Here is a 27033-nt window from a genome sequence, read left to right as displayed (position 1 = left end):
CTAGCCTATCTAACTTAGCATCTTGTAAAACAGCCTTGCCTATCTGTTTACTATCTGGCATTAGCTTAAAGCCAGTGACCGACCCACATCATCATTAGAGCATTTTTGTCAAAATGTCCCTGTGGGCTGGTGTTATAATGATAGTTTATCATGTTTTCTAAATAGATTTTGGATTCTTTTTTGTGGCGAGAGTTACCATCTGGCTTATATGAACTGGTCTCCAGAACAGTCAGTTTTATAATTGCTTTGGAGAAAGATTCAAAATTAATATCCCTATGCTCTTTATGTTCTCATCTGGCTGCTCCTCCTCAGCACGGTCAACTGGTTGTTCCTATTGTAAGAAAGGGAGGTGGACTTTTGCAGTCTGACTATGCAAACTAAAGAAAACATGTTAAAGCAGTTAAAGGTATTGTATTGATTAATATACTGTACATCAGACAACTTCCTTCAACTTTTAAATAGGTTTTTATGACCTATTTAAAACAACTGAATGTTTTTCTAACATGACTGATGTTCAATGTTATCTCAACATTTAACATGAACATAACAAATGTTTATGACTCATCTTATCACAGCCCATAAATGCTTCTGTATTTACGTCTGACCTTATTTTCGTATCTAGGACTCTTTGGAAATCGGTGAAAATTAAATTCACTGAACTGTTGCTTAACTTTTCTGCTGAATGATGCTCTTTTTTTCCATTTTGAAAAAATAAAACACATGTTTTTAATGCAACTAAAAGCGTAGCATAGCTTTTTTCAAACCTATTCAAATTACTTTGTCGGCTACTGGTCTTTTGTCTCGAGACATTTGAGATCTGCAGCATTTAGGGCAGCCTCTTTGTTTCGCATTAAATCAGCCAGAAGCGTCTGTGTATCAGATAGTTAAAGTCTGTCATGGTATAGCCGATATAAGCCATCTCTGCAGCTGTAGCTTGTCCCAGGTTATTGCCAAGTTAACACGTATGGATAGTTCATCACATTCACAGGTTGATCATTATCTTTCTTTGCATAGCTGCAGGCTGATTACAGCCTGGGGTTACAGAAAGAGTTTAGGGATCTGTTTTGGCACATAGGTTTACTATGCTAATTGGTTCAGTTGTACAGCATGTTTATTCTTGTCCTTTTTTTTTTCATTTCCTTTTTTCTTGCAGACGACATGAAATGTTGAAGTAGATAAAATGAACAAACCGAAAATGGCCACAGAGAAAGGGTGAGTTGCTTGTCTATGTGACAACCAAATGAACTGTAACACATGCAGGCTGTGACATGTAGTGCGTTAGTGTTTCTGGGTTAAAGCTGCTCTGTCACAACCATCTGTTCACACATTCTCTTTCTCTACCTCTTTCTCTCTCTCTGTCACTCGCACACTACTTATGTTCACTCTTCCTTATATGATCTTGTTCTTTAACTATTTAGCTTTGTAACTGTCTCCACAAGTGTTTGTCCATGCTGTATGTTTTGTTTGTTTTTGTGCCTCCAAAATAAACGTTTCTTGTGCAAGACAGCAGATAACTAGTTGGCCTTGTTTGAACCTTTAATTTGTGTTGTCATGATGACTTTAAATAACATCACTCCTCATAATGCAGCAAAATGACCTTGCAATAAATCTTTAAGGGGTTTTCCTGCTCCATATTTATAATTTGTTAGTTTTCTAGCTTTATAGTGCATTCTCTGATGTGACTTGCAGTGTGTTTATTTAGGCTGTATTTCTCTTGCTAGGTTTTTTTTTTTGTAGTCTAAATCACTTTCTTTCATCATTCTTTCAGTTTTTCACAATTTTACAGTAGGGTGTAACACACACACACACACACACACACACACACACACACACACACACACACACACACACAGTCTCTCTCTCTCTCTTTATAAGGATATATGAGAAACTTTGCTCCACAGGGTAAAATAACAGTTTTGATTCTCTTTCCCATGTTTCCTGTTGCACCAACAGCTGACCTCTAATCTTGAGTTTCCAGCTGAGCTAAGATTATAACCGGGGGATGGGTAATTTTCCCAGAAATAGTGAAGCCCTAACAAACTGCCTCAATGGTCAACCTTATTGAAATGAATGAAAAAGAGATAATAAAGCGGCTATGAAACATAAGTGGCCAGTGGGTGTGTTTTTATATTTAGCACTGCCCTTTATTAAAAAGAAGGCTATTTCTGTTGGTTATTATTTTGGTCAAGACATATTTGACTTACTTTAGGCATAAAAGGGCATTTGCCCATATGAGGGGCTGCTGTGTGTTCTCCTGTGTAACTCGGTACTGGATAAACTAAAAGTGATCCATCATTCTAATCCCTTTAATCCCAGACATGAAGCAGAAAATCGTAACAGATTTCTACTTTAGATTTCTACATGCTTATGTATTAAAGCACCCACTTTGTAAATGCATCCATATAACACACCACACTTTGAAGCTTATACTGACCTCAGTCCTTTCCAGATGGACTTGAATATGCAATATATATAAATACTTTTTTTCTTCATTTTTCCTTCACCAAAAGCCTATAATGGAATGGATTTATGTATTAAGTGTTCATGTTGCATGTAGTTCTCCAAAAAGTAAAGATGTGTTGTTTGTGTGCGTGCATGTTTCCAGCGTTCCCAGTAACTCCAGGGTACTGATGCTCCTGGGCCAACTGGAGAGGATGAATGGAGAGACCATGGTGAGAGATGTCGAAACAGCAAGACAGGTCACTGCAAAGATATTTCATCTCGTACAGACGCAGGGTGAGAGCGCACACACACACACACACACACACACACACACACACACACACACACACACACACACACACACACACACACACACACACACACACACACACACACACACACACACACACACACACACACACACACACACAACATGCAATGCACTGAACTCAAACTGTTTCAAAAGGAAGACTAATTCAAGCAATTTCCCTGTATTTATGTATGTGTTCAGAGACATGTGGTATGTGAATATTGTTGTTATCTCAAGCTAAGTGTGATAACATGAACAGTGCTGCCACCTCTTGGTTTGTGCTGATGTAATGAACCACAGTATATGACTTTGATCGTATTGTTGGCAATACCTTTTGCCAGTATTGTAATAGGTTTTACGGAAAGTGTGTTTTCTAAAACAATTACTCTAATTTTTATCAGACAATATTGAATATGATGAAAGGTCACACATACGTTCAGCAGTGGCTCAGTCAGTAGGGGCTTGGACTGGGAACTGGACTGGACTGCTACTTGGAGAGGTCCCAGTTCACCTCCTAGGAGCAAGGCACCGGACACCTCCAATCCCCCCCTCCCCATTGCTCCCCGGGCGCTGCACGATAGCTGCCCACTGCTCCTAGTACTAGGATGGGTTAAATGCAGAGGACCAATTTCACTGTGTGTGCTCTGCTGTGTGCATGTATGTGACTAATAAAGAGGGTTTCATCCTCCGATTCTATCTATCTATTCTACATACAGGAGCCTCTCCCCTCCAGAATAGCAGCCTTCCTTAAACTGGGATAAAAACAGGGAACACATAGGTCAAACAACTAATAAAGCAATGTTTTGTGAGGAGTAGCCAAAAATAATCCAGGATGGTCAAGTTAACAGCGTTTATTTCTACGAAGGAAGTCGGCCGAGGTCCCTTCCTATTTCTCTGTTCCACAGACCACATTTAAGTAGTTCCTCTGCCTCACAGATCCACAAAAATAACCCTGTGGTCTTGTTTAAAATCATGTTTTTGTACCCTCCCGCATGGAGGTGTAGTTTTCTCCCATTGGTTGGCGGGGGGTATCGGCCTCTTGTCTGCGTATTAGGTGTGTCCACGCCTCTTAACGCATTGCTGCTCCAATCAGATCTTCAGTCGCCCTCAGAGAGAGAGGCGTAACCAAATAACATATTGCGCAACACTTCTTTAGCTAGGCAAATGATAATGAAGCACATAGTAACATTCAATATATTGATTATTCTCACGTATTGACTACAAAATAGTGAGTAAAAATGCAGAGTGGATTAGTGATAATTTGCTGCATGGCTATTGTGCTGTAAAAAAGAAGGAAAATAAATATCTAAACCACAACACAGTGTGTGAGCTGAGATCAGTCCCAGAGGACCGGCTCCAGCTCGTGTGTCCCATGACGCTGATTACCTTCCACCTGGTCCTGGAGAGAGAAAAGCAAAGCAACAGCCCAGCACACAGAGGAGAGGGACCGTCACATTTATTCCACACACTCTTCCTCCTTTTCACAACCTGGTGCCTACATTACAACAATGTTACTTCAGCGATCACAGTTGGAGTCAGAGGTTTCGTTGGATGATGCTAGTAGCTAATGTTGACTTACTCAGTTGAGGTCATCTATCAGATTTTGCAGAGTTACCTGCAGAGCCACACATGGCTTTATACACATTAAAGCTCATACAGTAGCACTCCTCAGCACCTGTGAACTGACTCTGATGTATAAACTCGGTTCTCTTCAAATTGATGCTAAGTTCAGCAAGTCAGGTTGAGTTGATTAATTCATTAAAAATATATGTATTGCAAAAAAACAAAAATGAAGCTGCTGTGTTTAAGTAGAGATGAGTTAGGGGTAGTCTAACTTATCACTTAGTATGGAAGTGTGGATCCATTGATACAGTGTCTTCAGACATGGCTCTCTGATTACTCCTTCAAAAGGAGAGCAGAGAAGAAGATCTGACAGCAGAAGAAGGCATTGAGCCACACTGCTGTTGAACAAAACTGAAACATGAGTTTGTCTCTGTTAGCAGGGGGCCTCTCTGACACTCCAAAGCCTAGGAGTAATAGAAATCTCTGATGCATGCATCATTGCTCCTGTGCTTTAACACTTAGCTAATTAATGCCAAAAATAGTTGTGATACTTGTAAACAATATGTTATCTATCCAGCAAAGATGCCAAACATTCTCTGTTGCAACTTTTCAGATGTGAGGATGATTTGTTTTTCCCTCAGTTTTACATTATGGTTTTACATTATTATACATGTAATGTCGGTTAAACTTTCACACAGTTGTTTATCTTGTGCTTTTGGAAATTGTAAATGCATTTTGTACTACTTTTGGGACATTTTTTTAACCAAAAATGTTCTCAGCAAAACATTTTTTAAAAAATCAACTGTTGAGAGATGTATCAAAAATGAAAACATTAAATACTTTTTTTTTAAAGAAGTGTTTTGAAATATTAAGAAAACTCGACCACAATACTACAGATTTAAACTATTTACATTATTATTATTAGAATAATACTTAAATAAAAACTCTATATTTATGGCCTTCATAAGTTTCTTAAGCAAGTGCAATTTAATCATAATACTTTTAAGTAAGGTGGAGCCTTTTGTGTGAATCTGAAAGTGTGTGTGCTGAATCATCACCTGATTAATAAAATCCAGTTGTTAACCTGAAGCTTTAAGCATGCTGACATTCTTTGCATTTTTGTACTTCTTTACTCTTCACCTCCTCCCTGCATAATTTATTCATTCCTCCCATAACCCGTCACGACGGATAGGCTCAGTGGAAAGGCTTCTGTCTGTGACGCTGTTATTCCTGATATATCAGCTGTCCCTCTCACATCTGCTGCTTGGCTGTCTGTCTCACCCTGCCTGCAGCCTCAACTTGAAATGTGTATGAGCATGGCATTGATCAGGGGTCTGACCCGGTTCACGGTAACTATACACCCTAAGACCGGCTTTGCTGTACTCTTGTCTCATGTTCATAGTTTTTGGAGCTTAGCAGACAGTCTTGAGATAAACAGATCTATGAAAATATAAATACTTTAAACAATTCGCTTCAGAGACCATCGTAAATCTGGTGTGGTTTAATAGAGAATTACTGTAGTCTAAGAGGCAGCACTTTTTTCAGAAATTCAGTGTCTGTTTTTATTCGAGAGCATGGCAGCTTTCCCCTTCCTCACATTGCTGATTAGGAGGAAGGGGTGAGGCAAGAGAAAGAGGAGAGGACGGGTGAGGAGAGGTATCCTATACAGTTGTCGGGTTTTTCTATAGGAGCAGCTGGTGATTTAGTTTCTGGTGTCATGCAAGGGAAGGTTTCTGCTTACTAAGTTCGTGATGTCCTGACCCTTTGCGTAGTGTGTTGGCATCATACGTTGTCAAAAAGCTGGAGGATTGAGAGTGGTGCACTTTGCTTCTAGCCTTACAGGGATATTGAAGTACCAAATATGTTCCAAAGGGCATTTACACTTCATGTAGCCCATCAAACTTGGACAGTAAGACTCACAGGAGACCTGTGAAACTTTTAAGACTTTTGAGCCAGTGCACCTGGGATTTTGGAAAACAGGACATTTTTTTTTGCCAAAGGTTTTAAGATCATTAAAATGGAGTACCGCTACAGCAGGAGACGCTATCAATCTGCAGTTTCCCCAGAGCCACCAGGTAAAATTAAGAAGGAAATACATCATTCAGGTGTTTCTGATCAAATGAATAAAAAAGAAGCACTATCTACGAAGGCATTTCTATTCCAAATATTACACTTTCTTCAGGCCAGGTGAGATAACAATAACCATCTATTCTAATCTACTTTAAGCAGCCATAGCTGATTTATATCTATGATCACTGGAAATAAAAGATCACAGTAAGCTGTCAATCTGCTTTACTCAAATCATTGGAATTAAAAAATGGATAGATATGAACAAATCTTAATTTATAATTGTTTATTATTTTTCTTTGATTATTCTAAAGCTCCGGAAAAATTAAGGGACCACTCCAAATTTTTCTTAAATCTTTATCTCTATATTTCAGATAGCCATTCCAGTTTTTGTTGAATTTCAACATAGAGAAAAACTGTCAGTACTTTATAGAATGCAATAATAATAAAACAATCATTTAACTCAAAGACAAACCTATAACTAATAAAACAAGAGAAAATGATGTCCGGTGTCTGTATGTTTGTTTTAGATTTTTAAGGATTAGTGTTGAAAGGCCAGGTTGTTTTGGAGAGCTCTAAAAAGTCTGGCTTGACAAATGTTTTAAGAGGTCATTACTCTCTATGGCACAGAGCTGCGTGCGTGCGTGCTTGTGTGTGTGTGCGCTCAGAGACACACATACTGAAGTTGTACAAGTGCAGAGTTTATCATCAATCATAAAAGCTGCGTCATTGACATCATTGCCATATTTACCCGCTGCGGGTAATTCCAGATACATGAACCCCTCACGTGTGAAGGATCATCAACAGGCTTTATCTCTAGAGTTGCTGTTTGTTGCAACAAAGACGGTTTTGTAGAGTTTTGTTTTGTGTCTTTGCTGACAATGGAGTCTCTTTGAGGAAAGCAGATTAACTCATTCATTCGAAATCTGTGTTGATTGGATTTATTGTTTATAATCTTCAACACATGTCATAGCGTTAGACCATAAAAGGGGGAACATTTCCATGTCAAACCAGGCGATCAGAGCTGAAGACGAAAAATACCTGTGTATTCTGCAGGGTAATTTGTCCCGTTAATAAAATCCAATTGTTTAACTTGCCAACTCTAGACAAAAAAGAAGACCTTTTTAACATGAAACAGATTATTTCTTGTACTGTATCTTATTATTCTATGTAAACGTAATCCTCTTTAAAAAGTTTATACTGGTTTCAAAAAGGTGCTACAAAAGGAACTAAGGGCCATTTCAGGTTGAAGGACTTCTGCCCAGTATCTGTTGTTTACTCTCCCTCATGTGTTTTTGTTTGGAGTTTGCATTTGTTTCAAAACAGCTGGCCCAATCACTGAGGTCTCTTCAAAGAAGACTGGAATCTGTCAGCTCATAAATTACTGGGCAGCTGTACGGGGGATTGAAAGGGTTGAAGTAGGAATTACAGCACAATCAAGTATTTTCACATGTTTTTCAGTGGGATAGTTTCTAAAGGTTAAAGCTTGTGTGAAGAAGGACATGTTTGACACAAGGTAACATTTCAAGAACAATGATCTATTTATTGTGCAATGAAGCAGTGGTCTTGACACATTCCAGGATAATCCACTGTGATGTTGTGACTTGCCTTTATGGCCCAACCAACATTGACAGGACAAGCTACTGTAGTTGGAAAAACAATCCTCATATTGCTTGGACAGCACAAAGCACAACTGTTTATCTTCAATATCTGATCCTTTTGATTTGTTGTGTCTTTGCAGAGAAGAGCGGAAAAGAGGTGATGTCCAAAGGCTCCAGTGGCATGGAGGTCATCCTGGCTTCACTGGAGGTAAGCTCACTCATCAACACAACAGGAGACTGCTGCTCACAATATGACAACACTAAGCGTACTCAGTTGTTGGATGGATTGGTTTCCTATAAAATGTAAATATTAAAGACTTATCATTGTTTATGCTAAGCTAAACTAACTAAAGAAAACAAATCAACTGTATGAGAAAACATATCAGCTATAGGAAGATGTCTTTCCCTCCCTTTCAGGAATCCTTTTCAAACCTAGTAGACATCTACAATGTGAGATTTTCCAGAATAAGCTCAAGAGTTTTTTGTCACGCAGGGACATACGAAGCATCCATGGTATTATATAAACAGTTCTAGGAAACTACGCTACAGATGACACATCAAAGGCCCATTTGTTAAATTCACTATATATACATCTGTATGTTTTTTTTTAACGTGTGTAATGTATGTGGCTCTGGCAGAACACCAGGGACGTCCCAACCACTCTGAACATCTTGTACATACTCAGTGAGCTGCTGACTGTGGGTAAGTAGAGTTTTCCCTTTTTTTCCCCTGCAAAATTGCTGAGCAGTTCATGCCCTGATTTTTAGAGCTAATTACAACATTAACTTCCTTGCTGGATAATAAGTGAGGGCAATTTAACTGTCCTTTCCAATTTTCCTCTCACAACTCTGACTAGTAGTAAATCTGTTCTATAAGGCATAATTCACATAACACTCTAATACATGGTAAAGTGATACTAACTTGTGAATTCAGCTGGGATCAATAATGTTTTAAGGTTTGTGCTTACCAGGATTTTCACTGCATATTTCCATGGTGAATTATGTTTTATCACATCTAATGCTGTTTTTGTCTATAGGCAGAGGTCGCCGGGTGGCAGTATTTGTGTCTAAAGGAGGAACAGGAATATTATTCCAGATTTTGATCACTGCCAGTAAAGAGCTGCCTCCCAGTGAAGATCTCATGCTGCAGCTTCACTCACTGCTCGCCAAGGTTGGATCAAAAGGTATGACGAATGTCCCGGTTTAACACAAACGCATAAACGTTTGCTTTTGTCTCTGTTCTCGTCATTTGACTTTCTTATATGTCCAAAATGTCACCTATGTCAGTCTGGCCTGTGCTATCAAAGATGCCCTGTTAACATTACTTCAAACAAATAAAAGCTACGTATGTTTATGATCTAAACTGCTAAAGGAAACACAATGTCTATTGAGGAGCGTTTTCTGGCTCATAAAATATTTATAATATTTGAGATGCAGTGTTCTTCTTTGCAGGACAATTGCATGTTACTGCCACCTGTAGATCAATAAAATAGGGTTGAACCAGCCAAAAACACTGAAAATTAGTGACGTATTCTCTGCATGAACATGTCTTCAGACAGAAAATTCGGAGTGAAAGCGCGTCTGAGCGGTGCGCTGAACGTAACGGTCAACCTAACGAAACAGAACCTACAGAACACCAAACTGCTTCTGCCCTGCCTGCAGGTTCTCAGGGTTTACTCCTCCAACTGTAAGTACTTCTAAACTTGACACTTGTTCATTTTCCCTGTATACGGTTAATGTGCAGGCGGCATCCATTTCTGCTTTGTCTGATATCTATTCATGTATTGCTCTTTTAAAGCGGTGAATGCTATTTCTTTGGGCAAGAATGGAGTGGTGGAGCTCATGTTCAAAATTGCGGCGCCATACAGCAAGAAGAACACCAGCCTGCTTAAGTAAGCCATCGATTGCTTTAATGAGCCATCATGAATGCTTTGTGGTCAAACAAACTGTCACATCCACTACCTCTCCTTTTCTCCCTTCAGAGATTTTAACAATGTTTAATCCTTCACTGAGCTTCTAAGCATACCATGTAACACATTTGCATTGTTTCTAAACCCACAGGGTAGCTCTGGACGCACTGGGAGCACTGCTGAAATCCAGTGAGTAACTTGCTTTGTAACATTGTCTTTAGACTCGTTTAGTGAGCTGCAACTTCCATAAAGTATTTCTTCTTCTGACAATCACACACAATGTTCTTGAATGCTTTGCCTGTCCTTGACTGATACGCTGTTCTCACTGACACAAACACGCTTAGTTATCATTCAAACTGGATTGTAAGTAACCTTACCTTCATATTAGCCCTTTTTACATATCCCATGCTTCTGTTCATCCCATCCCATAGTCGCAAAGTAAAAATCATCCCTGCTTTCTTATGTCCCTCTCCCTTGCAGAAACAAATGCTCGCCGTGCAGTGGATGGTGGACATGTGCCTGCCTTGCTCGCTCTGTACCAGGACTGGCATCGCAATGACACACGGCATCGCCACATGCTGATTCGCAAAGGGCTCCTGGTCTGCCTCAGGAACATCACCAACATCAAGCTCGGCAGGAAAGCCTTCATTGACGCTGATGGCATGCGGATCCTCTACAATTCATCCACTGTGAGTTAGAAAGCAACATACGCATGGCAAACAATAACAGCATTCAGCACATATGTTCTGCATAAACACTCACACTAATCTACTTTCTGTGTGGTTCTATTTCAAGGAGTGTCTCCCGGTGCGGACTCTGGATCCACTTGTCAACACTTCAAGTCTCATCATGAGAAAGTGTTTTCCTAAGAACCGTCTGCCTCTGCCCACCATCAAGTCGGCCTTCCACTACCAGCTGCCACATGTACCTGCTGCAGGGCCTGTGGCGCAGCTCTACAGCCAGCCACCTGGGGGTGAGAAACACACACACTCACACTCAGACTCTCACTCTCACTCTCACTCACTCACACACACGCACACACACACACACACACACACACACACACACACACACACACACACACACACACACACACACACACACACACACACACACACACACACACACACACACACACACACACACACATCACTAGAGTGTCCCAACATAGTGTTTGTGCACCCCTTTCTTTGTTTTTTTTAATGCAGAACAGACACTTAGACTTATTTATTGTTGTTAGGTCTCCTAGATTCAGTTGTACATAATAAAACGAACACTCGCACACAAACAATGATTACGTCCCTAAGCAGCATGACTGGTTAATGGCAATACTGCTGCACACAATATGCCTTACAGGAAGAAAAATTCTTCAGCTCTACGACAGGCCCTTAAAGAAGGGTAAGACGTACGTAAGAAACATCTCCATCCTCAGAATACATAGACTCACTCACTGCTGCCTACTCATTTACTTCACTCATAACTTCATTAAACTAACACATGACATGTGTTAGTAATAAACATGAAATAGAGATTCCTAGTGCACTTTTTTTGCTTGCTTGCTCACCAGTAGACTTATGTACTTGCGCTCTCCTCAACTAATACGCCTCCTTGTTGCGTCCATAGGGTGTCTGATGAAACACTTTAGCCTCTTCCCTTTAATGTATTCTCAAAACATGTTCTATCAAAATATTACTTTTCGTGTAGCGCTATACTTAATTGAATCTCCTTGATGATGTTAGTTAAAATCAAGGAACTCCATGAAATAATGACATATACCACATAGTTGTGATGACTCCTATATTGTCAAAAACATGTCTATGATGTCAGTTGTTCAACTACTATATGGAGAACAGTGTCACAGAACAAGCTGCTTGCCTTTCATTAACTTGTGGTCACCAACTTGTTCTTTTTGAAAAAATATTCTCAAAATTCCTCTGTCTTTTAAATCCCTCACTCATCTCTGAATCATGGCTGCTCACATTTTTCTGTTAACATTTTCTCTGTAATTCAACGCAGTGCCCCAAATCACTTTAGTTTCCCGTCTGATAAATTATGAGCTCCTGGCTTTGGCAAAAGAAAGTAAAACGTTTGATTTAGGAAAAGTCACTACTGTCATACTGTCTGTTTGTGTGCGTGTGTGTGTTCCAGTGGATGATGTGGTGGATGAAAGTGATAACGAAGAGACAGACGCGGATACAGAGAACGATACTGAAAATGAAGAAGATGAGAAGGATCCGTGCACTGCGGTAATATTCAGCTATCGCATGCACACACAATATTTCACATACCAACATTATGTGTAGCACTGTTCAAATTGTTGAATGAATGTTCGCCGTATGCAAGGAGTGTTTTAGAGACACTGCATAGATGAGTCCTAAGTCAATTACATCAATAACGTTTTATAGCCCTTCGCATCATGATTGAACTTCACAAAGGATGATTTTCTTTTTGTATTATTATCATCTGCCCTAATTGGCTAAACAATGGGAATCTATACATTGTTTGTGTTATACATTAGCATACTGTTATTGATATCTGTTTTTTATTAATGATAAAACTTTTAGAAATGGGAGTTTTTTCTGACACACCTCCAGCAGGGGGCAGTCATAGACCAGAGAGTTTCTAACACTCTCATATCACATGTCTCCCAATTCTGATATCTGGTATTTACATCTACTGATTTAATTAAAATATTGTTCCGCTCCTTTATGAGTGAGTTAGCTTTCCAGCGAGGTACTGAACATTTCCAAGCAGTATAAAATCCCCCTGAAATTAAACATTAGAGCCAAGGTTTTGTGTCACTTTTATTTTTTAATTTACTGTCCCCCCCCTCCTCTTCTTTCTCCTTCTCATATTCATAACAATAGACTTGAGCAATAGCCCAAATACAGCCATTGAGATGTGTGTTTGATCCCTTTTGTCTTGTCTCCAGAATGATGACATAGAGACCGACCTCAACAAGCTGCATCCCAAAAAAAACCCTGGCCGTCCATTCGAGGAGTTGAGGGTCTATCAGAGGTTCTTCCTGGAGCTTTCTGAAGACTTTCAGGTCAGTCCTTTGTGACTATGTTTAGAAAACTTTTTAGTACGAAAGAAAGAACAAAACATCCAGTTATACAGCCCCGGAAAAAATCGAGAGACCACTCAAATTTTTCTTAAATCTTTACCTCTACATGTATGGCAGCCATTCCAGTGTCTGTTGAATTCCAACACAGAGAAATGTTGTCAGTAGTTTATAGAATACAATAACTAAATAATAATAATTTAACTCAAAGACATATCTATAAATAATAAAACAAGAGAAAAGGATAATGCTGAAGTGGTTTCTTAATTTTTTCCGCAGCTGTACCACATGAATTAAAGATTAATTGGTGTATTGATATGTAAGTGTTTGATTAATTAAAATGACTTTTTAACGGGTTGAGTATGAGGTCTCTACCACATTTTATTACTGATTGCCACATCTTATTCCTGCAGGGTTACAACTTTGAATCCTCAAAGAGTGCCTCTACCACATCATCATCTTTCTCCTCATCGTCAGCCTCAACTCGATCCTCTCGGCCAATCATAGTGCCCACAGCTCAAGCCCTGTCCCCAAAGCACGCCCACACATTGAGCTTTCAGGAGGATTGCAACCCAACCAAAGGACAGCACCCCCTGCCGTCTCCTTCAGCTCCCACACCTGCTCCCCCTGCTCCTCTTACACCTCTACAACTGGACACCATCCACCTCACCAAGGACCAAGACAAAAAAGAGGAGGCCCACATTCCTTCCCCCGACACACGTACAACATTGCCCTCCCTCGCCAGGCCTCCATCTCAAGGGCAGACGATAGATCAAGACCTAGCAAATGTGTTTGAGTGTGTCTCTCTAGAACAGGAAGGGGCCCTGAACTCAGGAGAAGATGGAGGAAGGGGAATCAAACAAGACGGATCCCCAGTCAATGCCACGAGACACATTCAGTCTCCTCTGCTCTTGGGTGGTATTGCTACCCGTCGTGTGGGAGGAGGCAGCGGCAGTAACTTGGGTTCAGATTGTGGCTCAGAGGGTGCCGAGGATGAGTGTGGGGAAGGAGCCGTTTTGGAGGTGCCAGACACGGCGCTGCTGCTCCCGCTGCACGACCCTGACCTTTACGTGGAGATGGTGAAGGGCACACACTCCGTACCCAAGTATGCAGAAGTGGCTTACCCAGACTACTTCGGACATGTACCCCCAACATTTAGGGAACCCCTTCAAGAGAGAGTTTATGGCGTTCAGAGGTGAGACCCTATTCTGAGAATCATTTAGCAACTAAACTTAAAAAGGCATACAGATAATAAAAAACGTAAGTATTCAATCAGAAACAATGCAATCAGTAGAAAACTGGAACTACAGTGTACTATTGTGTTTTCCTGCCACACAGATTTACTAGAACTACCAAGTGTTTATATTTCTAATACTTACTGAATGTGAGCTACAGTTTAAACTTCTAACTTTGCTGTGTCTTTAAGGTCATGGTTGTGGGTAAAGGCATTTCTTACAGCTTATTTATCCTTTAAAATAAACAGTATATATTTATGCAAAACATATTTGTGATTCCATTGTATTAACCATTAATTGTTTTTTGGGTGTTATCCTTCAGGTCTAAAATATTCCAGGACATTGAGAGGTTAATTCACCCCAATGATATTGTGGATAAAGTAGTTTATGACCTAGACATTCCCAGGTGAGTTCCTCTTACACAGTCTGATAACTTAAAGTATTGCATGTTTTGCAGTCTAATACTTGAATACTACGACATTCACAAACGGATTACCTCAATCTGTTACCCCCCTTTTGTTGTGTTCAGTTGTCCTGTGGTTGAAGATGATGGGGAATCACTGAAGTTCAACTCTCAGTTTGAGTCTGGCAACCTCAGGAAGGCAGTTCAAATCAGGAAGTAAGTATTTATTTAATAAATCAGTTAAATAGGAAGGAGCTAGAAATCCACATTGCAGTTTAATTTAAGTCACCTTTTTATATCATCAAGCTTTGGTCAACGTTTATGATATTTAACCTGCCTCTTATCTCAACTGCAATAAGAAACGTTAGTATTGTTTGTAATGATGGTGTTTGGCTCCACATTTACACGGTGTGTTTTTCCAGATATGAGTATGACCTTGTGCTGAATTCAGACATCAACAGTAATCACTACCACCAGTGGTTCTACTTTGAGGTGAGTGGCATGCGTGTTGGGGCCACCTACCGCTTCAACATTATCAACTCTGAGAAGTCCAACAGCCAGTTCAACTATGGTGAGATACACAACAACATGTAAAACATTGTATTTAGTATGTTATCCTCCATCCTCTGGCAGAATATTATTTTCCCTGAAAATTGTATTAAATAAGACTGTATTGAATTGACCTTTTGACCTAGCATCCATATCATTGCTTAAAAAGGACACAGTACACATTCATTTAAAACTAATACGTGTGTGCGTGCGTTTGTTTCACTGTGTGTGTGTGTGTGTGCAGGCATGCAGGCGCTGATGTACTCTGTGCAGGAGGCGATCAGCGGCAAGCCTTGCTGGGTCAGGACAGGAACAGACATCTGTTACTACAAGTAGGTGCACTCTAAGGGAAAAGTGGAAAGGCAGAAACTACCTTTTTAATAAGTGTTACAGTTGCATGGGGCAAGAGCTTAGTTTAATACAACATACCAATTTTACATAATGCGGCCACTGTGCTGCAGTTTATAAGTACCTTGTATATTTACATGTTTTATAAACAGCAGCTATAAAGCACTCCCGACTAGTTTATTGCTTGCTGCACTGACACCGTTATTATGAGTTATTAGTGTTCTGCAACATCATTGAAAAGCTTCCTTTAGGTAGAAAAGTGTGATACACCCTTTCCTCACAAATTGCACTGCATACCTAGAAGTTATTGCATGTATAATCCTACATGCACTTAGTATACATTTTATGACGTACACTTGTATTATGCAATTCAGTACAATTTACTGCTTTGCATTAACTTTCTCTAAATGATGCTTATAATGTTCAGTTTAAGGCTTTTAAGTTAAGTTTTGAGACACTGTCATGGAGGTGTTTGTCCTCTTTATAAGGATGCAACAATCAACATAGGTAGAGAAAATGTAAGTATAAAGAATACAGTATAAATATACAATGTACAGAGATAAAACTCCAACAATTTAAACTGAGTAGAAGTTTGAGTGTCATATTGTGCAACCTTTACTCACGAAATGTACTTCCTTCTGCAGGAATCACTTTGCCAGGAGTTCCATTGCAGCTGGTGGTCAGAAAGGAAAGTCTTATTACACAATGACCTTCACCACAAGCTTCAGCCATAAGGATGACGTCTGCTACTTCGCCTACCATTACCCGTATACGTACTCCACTCTTAAGGTAATACTATAATAACACTGTTTGCTGTAAACTAGAGAGCATTATTATTTACACAAATCCAAGACCATTTACATTTGTACTTCCCCTCCTAACCACATACTTAGCTTGTAATAGTTTTGCCCCAATAAAAATGTCAAATGTAATCAATCTCTTGTACAGTCATTATTTCTACTAAGCCTCATAAACCAGTGTGACCACAGATGCCCCTGCCTCTTAAAGGAGTCCACTGTTGTGTTTTCCCTTGCTGTATCACTTATAATAACCTCAGTGCTGAGCTAAGATAACTAGTGTGCTCTCAAACTACTGAACAATCATTATTTGAATAGTTTTGATGATTGGATTTCCCTGCCTTTTTATACAGAGTGACTTACAATACAAAACACAATAGTAATGCTCGATCTGTTCTTAACACCCAGGAGGGGTGGGGTCTAAAATGACAGTTATACATAATGTCAGTCTGCATAATATACAAACTTTAATTTGTCCTTAGATGCACCTGTCCAAACTGGAGGCTTATAGGACCCCTCATATCTACCTGAGACAGGACGTCTTGTGTGAAACTTTGGGAGGAAACAACTGCCCCCTTCTCACCATCACTGCCATGCCAGAGTCCAACTCCAATGATCACATCTGTCAATTCAGTAAGTAAAACACTTAATGTGTCGTTTTTGTTTGCTCACCATCACCCCCATACCCGAGCAGAAGAATCTCAGCTTCAGGATTTCCATTATCTGAAAAATAGACACTGAATAGATTAAAGTCCTGGATGATTTAGTATAATTTAGTTTATTAGTTTATGGTTCGTGGACAGTCCCCATTTATAACTGTAACAAAAGCAGTTCATTGGGCAGCCTTAGCCAAGATGGCTAATTTCCAGCTGTTGTCCCCTAAAAGCACAATACATCACAAGCATTTATTAGGAAGGAAGGAGGAAAGACAAGAAGATAGAGGAGATGGGATAAAAGAGAACAGTAAGATGCAATTCTAAAACCACAGGAACAATGTGGGACATTGTACCCGTGGCAAAGAAAGAAAGTCCTGAAACCTAAGACAACAAAATGCTTCAAAATCATTGAGTTATTATGGGAAAGTTTTTATGTACAGCAACTTTTTCATCCCATCCGTATGGAAACTGATATACGTAAGTGTTTAAATTGTATTTTTGTCATATATCCTGGTAAAAGCTGGCAGCTTTAAACCTTTGGTAATACACCATAATATCTAAACCTGTAATGGCTGTTGTAGTAACATACTGACAAATATAATCTAGTCATTTTAGTGATGCATAATGCCTGCCTCATAGATCATTTTCCAAAATACCCTCTGAGATATTCTCTAATAAGTTACACACATTTTCTTTTCTAATGCTTTTTATTAAAAACAAAGGCTTGTTATTAATACATTAGAAGAGCCCTGGGGTATCAGAGCATGCCAATGCTTACCAAACTGTTTTTGTTGTCCCCTGTAGTTTACTGATGCTGTTTCTCAGCTGTGAAAACTTTAAATTGAACAATCAGTTTATTTTTTCTCATTACTGCGCTCTCATTCTTTATCCCTCTTTATTCCTCTTTCTCCCTTTATCTTGCTCTTCAGGGAATCGTCCGTTGATCTTCCTGTCGTCCAGAGTGCACCCTGGAGAGACCAACGCCAGCTGGGTAATGAAGGGCACACTGGAGTTCCTGATGGGCAGCAGCCCACTGGCAGGCAGTCTGAGAGAGTCCTACATCTTTAAAATCGTCCCCATGCTTAACCCTGATGGAGTAGTGAATGGAAAGTGAGTAAAAACAGAAACGCACACACATTAACAGCTTTCAAGTATACACACTGAAGTCACGTTGCATGTTGACCACAGCTTTATTTTCATTAACACACACAAAACCTTGTACTGAAAGATCCTCCTGCTGTTGTTCTGCTCTGCTCCACTCTCTATCCTTCCCCTCTTCTGCTGTAGCCATCGTTGCTCTCTGAGTGGAGAGGATTTGAATCGCCAGTGGCAGAATCCCAACCCTGAGCTCCACCCCACCATCTACCACACTAAGAGCCTGCTGCAATACCTTGCACACATACAGAGGGCACCACTGGTATGACCTCCAATTAATTCTTTTCAGGGGCATTTGAGCTTTGCTGCATCATCTTTCCTCTGGGAAGAATAAAGAACCTCACTTAACGTATTATTAAAGCCCTCGCCATTTCTCCTGTTTTAGCTGCACTCTTTGTTTTGCTGCATCTCTACTAGCTTACACATTAACAAATCAACACAATCAGGCATTAAAGCATACAACATAAACAACAGCCTTCATTGCCCTTTGCGATACACTGTGTGTCAGCATGTTTGATATTATAGGATATATCTTTTCTGCGAGATTTGTTTACTGTACAAAGGGTGATGACTTTATGACAAAAAGCAAGGTGAGGTCGCTGTCCTTCCTCTGAAAACAGACCTGAGAAAAAGTCTTTTGAGATGTATGAGCAGTAACACTGCAGTACCATTGACATTTGTGGCCATTATAACACAATATCACAGTTCATTTAAAGAACAGTCAGTGAATTAATTTACACAATTTTAACTATCTCTCAGGATTTTTCTCAGGAACTCATTATTTGTATTGTTTATTTGAACAGGCTGTTAAAAAAAAGAGGAGGAGATGAAGCCCATTTGGATCCCTGCCACATGCATCTTGATCCTAATCCTTTCCTCCTTTATTTCCTGTGTGTGTGTGTGTGTGTGTGTTTGTGTATTTTTGTGTGCATGTGTGCGTGCGTGCATCTATGCACAGGTCTTTTGTGACTACCACGGTCATTCGAGAAAGAAGAATGTGTTCATGTACGGCTGCAGTGTGAAGGAGACCGTCTGGCAGTCCAATATCAGCGCCACGTCCAGTGACTTACAAGAGGACCTTGGATACAGGGTAAACACACAGACACACACACCCCTCCTTTTCAGTTGCCTGTTCTCGCAACACTGAATATTAATTAAATCAAACTCAGCGAGCGATAACCTACACTAAGTTTTACAGAGAATAATTTCTGTTGGAGTATTTGATCAGCAGTTCCTTTTTCCCCAATTAGCAAAAGATTTTAGAACCGTTTTTAATACTATCTATTTAGTGTGTTTTCACAACAGCTCTTATATAATTTACACGTCCAGATGTGTTTTACTTCACTAGTTCAACTTGAATGTTGCTGTGCAGTGAGGTAGAACTTTTTGTTAAATTTCCTTTCACCAGCTGGTCAGGTCAAGATCAGTTTCTCTGTTTGCCACTAAATGCTGGATTGCAAAAGCATATTTTTCTCTCAGCGTTACGCTAATAGAAATACCATTTCACTACAGACTGAACACAGCTATGTGTCCTCACAATAACATGACTTTATCATCCGCCCCTTGATCCCTTTATGCCCACAAACTTCAACAGTGTAATGTGTTTTTCAGGCCCTTCCTAAGATCCTGTCCCAGATCGCCCCGGCCTTCAGCATGGCGAGCTGTAGTTTTGTTGTGGAGCGATCCAAAGAGTCAACCGCCCGCGTTGTTGTGTGGAGAGAGATAGGAGTGCAACGCAGCTACACCATGGAGAGCACGCTCTGTGGTTGTGACCAGGGCAAATACAAGGTAAGCATTTTATTTTATTTTACTTTTGGTGTTATTAGAGATGCAGTAGAGAGAAATGACAGTAAATGAGAGATTTGGGGAATGACATGCCACAGAGCTCCCCAGCTGAACAAGAGAGCCAACACTCGACACTGCGGTTCATGGTCCGCGTTGCAACCCAGAGGACACCAAGGCACCTGGAAGTTGTGTAAATTAAGTTGCAATTAATTATTTGTCTATAAACAATGAATGAGCCAGAGTATGAGAAAAGATGCTCATTAACTCTCTTTTTTGACAAAATATTAACAAAAAGGTATCATTATAATGTGCACTAATTTCTTGTCTAATGTGTCAGATTTCAGAGTTTTTTGTTTAGCTTACCCCAGTGGTGTAAAGTAACCAAGTAGTACCAAGTACTGTACTTCACTACAATTCAGAGGTAAATCGTGTACCTTTCCTCCACTACATTTGTTTCGTACCTTTAGTTACTTTACAGATCTTACTAAGTACACATTCCAAGTACTACTTCCACCTCTGCTTACCCCCCTAAATGAGGGAGGTGCCTCTGCATCTCCAAACGTCCAGCAGGTGGAGCTGCAGTCCTGTTTTCTCACTCTATTGCCTCCCCTCTTTCTTTTCTCCAGCTTTCCGTTGACCTCTCCACTTCCCTTTCTTCGCTCTCACTGTCTCTCCACCCCAAATGATTTCCTTTTTACTGAATTTGGCCAATATCAACATGTTACATATTCAGAGGCAGTATAGGGAAGCCATTTTGGCACTGATTAGCCCCCCAGTGGTGTGTGTAGAAGTGTTTGTCCAGATGTGCAGAAACTAATGTCTACTGAATTGGAGCTGCATATCTCTGTGGCCAGGCCAAGTTTAGATGTTCCTAGCTCCGCTCTGGGGAATGGAAACATGAAAGTTTTGTTGGTTGAGTCAGGGTTAAGCTCTGTATGTGTGTCCCTCAGTGAATATTCATTTACTTGAATGATTGTACAGCACTGAGAAGACTTTGTTAGGGTTGCAGGTGTGAGTGCATATGCTTTTGAATGTGTGCTTCCTGCAAATGAAATATATTATCATGTTTCAACATGAAAAGTTTGCTCAGAAACTGCCTTCCAGCATTGAGAATTGGGGCCGTTTGAAGATGGACAATGGCTCCATCCCCAGGCCCCAGAGCAGCTGTGAAAACCCCAGCAGCCATTTAAAGTATATCCCTGTTGGACTTTTAAAATGCATATATAAAGGTCTAAGTTGGAAAAGTTCATGAACTTTACTTGCAAGTTTGATGATTGTAGCTTTCTCTCTGCAATAGTTTAACATGTTGAACATATGACCATCACCTATCTAGTCTGTATATGTCTCTGATGTGCATGTACATGTTGTGTTCAGGGTCTTCAGATCGGCACCAGGGAGCTGGAGGAGATGGGAGCTCAGTTCTGCGTGGCACTGCTGAGGCTGAAGAGACTCACGGGGCTCCGCAATCACCAACACCTCCTGGATTTAGAGAGCGATATCATGGGGACGCAGACTAAGGTGGTCAGGTTAGTACAGTCACACACACAACACCATTTACACCATATGTGGTCTCATGGAAACAAGAAAGCTAGCTAACACTACAGATTTCATGAACCAGTTATTTAGTTACTTTTATTGTTTCTCAGCATCGTAACTACCCCATGATATCTTAGATGGGAAGTGTCTTGTGTTGCCAAAAAGTGGCTATAGACTGTTTTCCTTTTTATCTGCACAAATCCCCCTCCTCAATGCCAGACACATTCCCTCCTCTTGGCACTCGTACTCAGCGGTGTGACTGTCACTCCGCTCTCCTGTGAAGCACTACTCAAGAAACACGCGAATGCTCGCATTATGCACTGTTCCTGTGAGCATCATTGACATTCTATCAATGATCATGTGTGATGAGTATAATGACAACTCTGGAGAGAGGGGAGTGGGAATGAATAATTGTCAGCAAAGTCATTATTTCTCTAAAAGAGCGTAAAACAGCCACACTGTGTTTCCAACCAATAACACCTACACGTTGAGGCTATTCAAGGCCACATTAAACAGGGTGATACCGTGTGGATTAAATGCACATTCAAACGAGTACACTGCCTTCATGCATAGTTGCTCATTGTTAGAATATATAAGCACAAAGTAGGAAAGCAATATATTAAAGTGAACAGTGGCAGAGTAACTCCTCATCACTTATATGCCATTGCCTTCAGGGGACAGCAGCATTAACATAGACAAACACTAATGTCACCAGTCAAACCAATATAGAATATTTTTCATTTTTCATACCCGTGGTTCATCAAATATCTGTCGTTTTGGGCTCTGATAACATCAAGTCATCCACTAAGCTATAGAATAACATGTTTTATTTATCAAATAGTACATTGATTATCCAAACTTGATCAACTACATGTTTGTTTTACTTTATAACAGTTAAAAAAGTGCTCTAGCTAATATTAGAAAAGAGTCATTAAATATTATGTTGATGTACCAATATTGAGTATGATTTTGGTGGTATTAGAGAGAGCTTAAGATGGCCCAGGACATGAGAGAAAGATGAATAAGAACATTATGTTTTTGCTCCTAAATAATGATCAAAATGTGAACACAGACCTGTTGAAAGACATGAGTTGCATTACAGTTTCTAGAATCTTGATCCATGATCTAAGAAATAGCTCAAAACTATGAGCAAACGTTTCCCTGAAACTCCTAAATGACCACATAGCTGAACTGTTCGTCAAATCAACTCTATTAAAATTCCCTGTTCAGTAGCGTGAGGTCCATCCAGATTAAACTGTACTTGAGTTCATCACCACACAGATAAATTATTAAACTTGGCCAAACCCACGCTGTGACCACCAAGGTTATCTAAATTTCTTTTTTATTTTCCAACGTCAGCGTTGTCTCCTCCACAGATTTGTTAAAGCAGTGGGTTTGAAAGAATGGCTTTAAGCTCCGAACCACTTAATGCTCACATCTCTCTCTGTCTCCAAATCTCTCTCCTGCTAACCTACGCTACTCTAATATTGATAAATTCATTCATCATTCATGTGTCTGATCATTAAGGGACTCCAAAAGAGTGTGTGTGTGTGTGTGTGTGTGTGTGTGTGTGTGTGTGTGTGTGTGTGTGTGTGTGTGTGTGTGTGTGTGTGTGTGTGTGTGTGTGTGTGTGTGTGTGTGTGTGTGTGTGTGTGTGTGTGTGTGTGTGTGTGTGTGTGTGTGTGTGTGTGTGTGACCCTTGGGATTTGTTACTCTCATCCCAGGTTTATGGTTTTGTGCATGGGGCTTGGTATGGTACCACTTAGCGTTTAATAGGTCAGCACAACAATGATATCGTGGCCTTTGGGAGACGTCTGCAAATAAACTGGGTGTCTCCGAGTGAGTAAATGGATGGCTACGGGTATGGGTGTGTTTTTGTTTGACTTTAAGGAAGGCATGAGAGATGTACGTATATACTGTAAGTGTTTGCAGATGTCGAAGTTTATCCTCACGCAAATGAAGATAATTTTGGTTTAAATGTTTATGATGGATTGTATGTAGAGATGGCTAAAGTTACAGAAAATGTAACACAAAGCAAGCAGAAATTGGGTTTGGTATTTCTATAATGGCCTGTAATGGTTAACTCACAACTCTCATTATCTGTTTGGACAATATTCTGTCCATCCACATCATTACACACACACACACAGACACAGACACAGACACACACACACACACACACACACACACACACACACACACACACACACACACACACACACTTACTGTAGATTTACTGACGCACAGTTTCTCCGTCTCTTTCTGATGCACTCACACACTGCTCAGCTTGGTGGGAGATCATTGTCTGAACCCCCCTGATCGACTGGCTCCTTGGGATCACATTTCAGCCCATTAACACCATTAAAAAGCCACTAAAGCCACTAAAACCTCAACGAACCAGCAACCATTTAACCATTAAGACCCACAGGAGGGAAAAAAAACAGCCTCATAAGTCACAGCACACTTTGTTTCCAGCTTCTATTTTGTAAAAAAGATTTATCTGAATATGTATAATATTGTAGTTGACGAATACTCTATTAGTGGATTGATATTATTATATAGGATATTGATTTACTTTTTAAGTCATTTATCTAGAACAATTCTCTAGATCATCAACATTTAACATGTGACTAGTCTGTGTTTTGAAAATGAATAACTTCTTGATTGTTAGTCAGATAAAGAAACATTTTTAGAGCTGAAACGATTGTCTAATCCATTTACTTGTGTTTTATAAACTAAATTAATGGATTCATTTAGAAAATGTTCAGCAGATGAATTGATAATTAACATAATCTGTTGAGCAGAGCTGAAGATCACAGGCTTCACATCAGTATTCTTTCCCTGTCAATTGTATTATTTGAAGTAAACAAATCATTATTTTAAAGCAAAAGTAGTTTATTCAAATGAACTGGCATATTGATAATCCTACAGTTTGAATGCCCACCTCGTGCTATGTTTGAGGAGTGATTTCAAGAAGTGGGTTTCTCAGAAGTACGTTTGCAAGGACCGTGAAAGTCATTTCAGATGGGTTTTTCACTCCGTGAAATCGGAGAGCTTTTAGTTTCCTCCAGTAAGTTCAGCTCAGAGGGAAGGACAATGACACGACAGATATATTCTATACAGTACAGTACTATATAATGTACGTGAAAATAAGAGTTCTTCAGTTGAAAAAAAAAAGAGCTCTTCAATCACTTATTCTCTAATACTATATACAAAACTGCATTTAGCATGGTATAATATCTATAGGCCTAAATGTCTGCTTGCCCTGACATGATGTAGGTGAGGAGCTTTGACCGTGGCAGGCTTGTTCACAACTTGCAGAGCTAATGACACTTTCATTTTGTTATCCAGCAGCAGCTCCACCACCTACGTGATGGAGGAGGACGAGCCGTCCTTTCTGGAGGCGATAGACTATAGCGCAGAGAGCAACGACGAGGACGGAGAGCCTGAAATCGAGCATGTCACCGAAATCCCAGAAAACCCCGATCACCTGGAGCAGCTGTCGGACTCTGAGACGAATCACAGGGAATAATGCTGAGCTGTTTATCTCCTTTACACCTGGCAATACTAGCATATAACCTGTCAGTGCTTGGATTTTCAGCTGAGCTTAAATATTTTATAGGTGAAGTAGTCAGGACCCCCATTTTGCCTGGTGAATAAATATCTTAGATCACCACCTGACCCTGTTACATAGACACCTACTGATATTATGTAGGCTACATTGAGGTGCTCCTTTCCCAGTTGGATCCATTTTGCTGGCCCACTGGAGACCACTCTGTCGCTCAATGAATGTTCTCACCTTTCACCGTCATACTATAACCTCCATGAACCATAACCCCTGACCTCAGACACCATATAGCCTCTGAGATTCACGTATAGCTAGCCGAAGCAGCAAACCGCAGGCACCACAGATCCTTAACTTGAACCCTTGTCCACTCGCTCATGTCTCACAGCTGTCCTTACACTAAAGCTACCTGACGAGGCTGTGGTATTGTAACAGAGCCAGGAGCTGTATGTACTGTTTATAAACCCCCTCACACACATCACCCTGTGTTTGGTTCAAACACTCATGGTGATAAGAGATCCAACCAACCTGCCTTCTTATTCCTTTACCTTCCTTTCTTCAGTCTCACCCTGCACTTTAACTTTTTACTCCTTTTGGTGACACTCCCTTGTGTCCTTTCTTGCTCGCCTCCTTCTTCCTTTCCTTTTTTTTCTGACAAACCAAGGTAGTGGTTGTCTAAATAGGGTGACAAGGCAACTCTATCTTAGCTGCAGGTTATCCTCTTTCATCCTGAGTGTATTGTGTAAAAATAGCCTCTCAGATCTACCTTGAGTTGTGACCTCACTCATCCTCTCTTTAACTCCGCCCTCTTTGGCTGCAGTGCATGTGGTCCCATCGCACATGTGCTGTTTGCTGTGCTTTATCCAAAACTGAAACTATTATATTACTAAATGTAGAATGTTCACATCTTCATCGAGACAAACCTTGTAGTATAAAGTAAATGCAGATATAAAACACACCAAGGACTTAAGTAACAAAGGTCTGGTTTGAGGTCCTCGTTCATGTACAGCATAATAAAACATGAAGATGGAATGTAAAATATACACACGCACTGTTGGTGTTTTCGTTGTTTTTAATGATAGACAGTATTAAAATGTTAGGCAAAGCAGTAGCGAACAAGACGCATGAGCTGCAGAGAGCAGAAAAACCCTTTTGCACTTTGGATAAACACTATAGACGCAAAACAAAGAGAAACAAACACTTTACATGTCACAGTTTGCTAACCTCAACTTCAGTCCCCTCACTAGTTTGAAGTTCTCAGAGCCCGGCACAAAACTGGCACATACTTTGCTGTTTTAAAATTATACTGGAATTTAGTTTCCCTTTTATCCTTTCCTCCAATGTATATGTATATTTGTGGATTTGCAGAGGAGACACCCATGCATATAAACAGATGGTGCTTTGTATTGAGAGTAAAAAAGTAGTTTGTTTGTTTGTTTGATTATTTCTTTATTTGTTCTTGGAGAGAAGGTACGTTTCTGTTGTACAGCGAGTGCATGGCTATTATTTCCTCTTGTTTTTATTTTCTAATTTATTGAGAAATTGTTATCTGGGATGTTAACCTGTATGTACGTGAGTGAGAATGAGTGAAAGTGTGTGTGTGTGTCTGTGTGTAGGAGTTTTAAGTTATTCCATTATTCAGCTCAGCTAATGCTCTTACAGTGTGTTATTTGATTATCCGCTCTCACCCTCCTTCCCTTTACCCAATCGCTTTCTCTCTCTCTAAGTCACTTCAACCTCTTTCATTCCCTTGTTTTCTCTTTCTCTTGGCTTCCTTTCCTTTCAGATTTTACTGAACATGAACAACTTAAATAGCTAGGGAGGTCATTGTCTTTGTCATCTGTGTGTATAAACGATATATGAACTGAAAAATGTCCCTCTGAATTATGTGTGCTGTGCTTATTTATGTTTGTCTTCAGAATTGTAAGTCTGGTTATCTTTGTTTTGTGTTTGTTTTGAGGTAAACCGGCTGTGATAGCGACTCATTTTAAGTTGATTGTAATGCAGAAAATGGCAAGACATGGGAAATAAAATGTGAATGTGGTAAA

At 40.0% G+C, this 27033-nt stretch overlaps 1 protein-coding gene across 2 annotated transcripts in view; it reads left to right on the top strand.

The window, feature by feature from the left end:
* The window catches only part of agtpbp1 (ATP/GTP binding carboxypeptidase 1), a 27523-nt gene extending 490 nt beyond the window's left edge, over positions 1 to 27033 (top strand). Inside the window, exons 2-26 of one of the 2 annotated variants that reach the window (XM_063897466.1) lie at positions 1154 to 1212; positions 2606 to 2736; positions 8124 to 8191; positions 8622 to 8685; positions 9020 to 9166; positions 9538 to 9669; positions 9781 to 9874; positions 10044 to 10081; positions 10373 to 10581; positions 10688 to 10865; positions 12041 to 12138; positions 12825 to 12941; positions 13370 to 14151; positions 14514 to 14597; positions 14721 to 14810; positions 15017 to 15165; positions 15388 to 15475; positions 16136 to 16280; positions 16771 to 16921; positions 17874 to 18054; positions 18232 to 18361; positions 19058 to 19189; positions 19711 to 19887; positions 21259 to 21410; positions 24775 to 27033. In XM_063897466.1, coding sequence (XP_063753536.1) covers positions 1181 to 1212; positions 2606 to 2736; positions 8124 to 8191; positions 8622 to 8685; positions 9020 to 9166; positions 9538 to 9669; positions 9781 to 9874; positions 10044 to 10081; positions 10373 to 10581; positions 10688 to 10865; positions 12041 to 12138; positions 12825 to 12941; positions 13370 to 14151; positions 14514 to 14597; positions 14721 to 14810; positions 15017 to 15165; positions 15388 to 15475; positions 16136 to 16280; positions 16771 to 16921; positions 17874 to 18054; positions 18232 to 18361; positions 19058 to 19189; positions 19711 to 19887; positions 21259 to 21410; positions 24775 to 24952 — 3747 coding nt within the window. In that variant the 5' untranslated portion in view covers positions 1154 to 1180 and the 3' untranslated portion in view covers positions 24953 to 27033. Of the gene's footprint in view, positions 1 to 1153; positions 1213 to 2605; positions 2737 to 8123; positions 8192 to 8621; positions 8686 to 9019; positions 9167 to 9537; positions 9670 to 9780; positions 9875 to 10043; positions 10082 to 10372; positions 10582 to 10687; positions 10866 to 12040; positions 12139 to 12824; positions 12942 to 13369; positions 14152 to 14513; positions 14598 to 14720; positions 14811 to 15016; positions 15166 to 15387; positions 15476 to 16135; positions 16281 to 16770; positions 16922 to 17873; positions 18055 to 18231; positions 18362 to 19057; positions 19190 to 19710; positions 19888 to 21258; positions 21411 to 24771 lie in introns of both variants that reach the window. The other variant, XM_063897465.1, reaches the window with a different exon arrangement.

This window comes from Eleginops maclovinus, chromosome 12, assembly GCF_036324505.1.
Source record: "Eleginops maclovinus isolate JMC-PN-2008 ecotype Puerto Natales chromosome 12, JC_Emac_rtc_rv5, whole genome shotgun sequence".
Taxonomy (NCBI): domain Eukaryota; kingdom Metazoa; phylum Chordata; class Actinopteri; order Perciformes; family Eleginopidae; genus Eleginops; species Eleginops maclovinus.
Note: the sequence above shows the minus strand (reverse complement) of the source record. Positions and strands in the feature narration are given on the sequence as shown.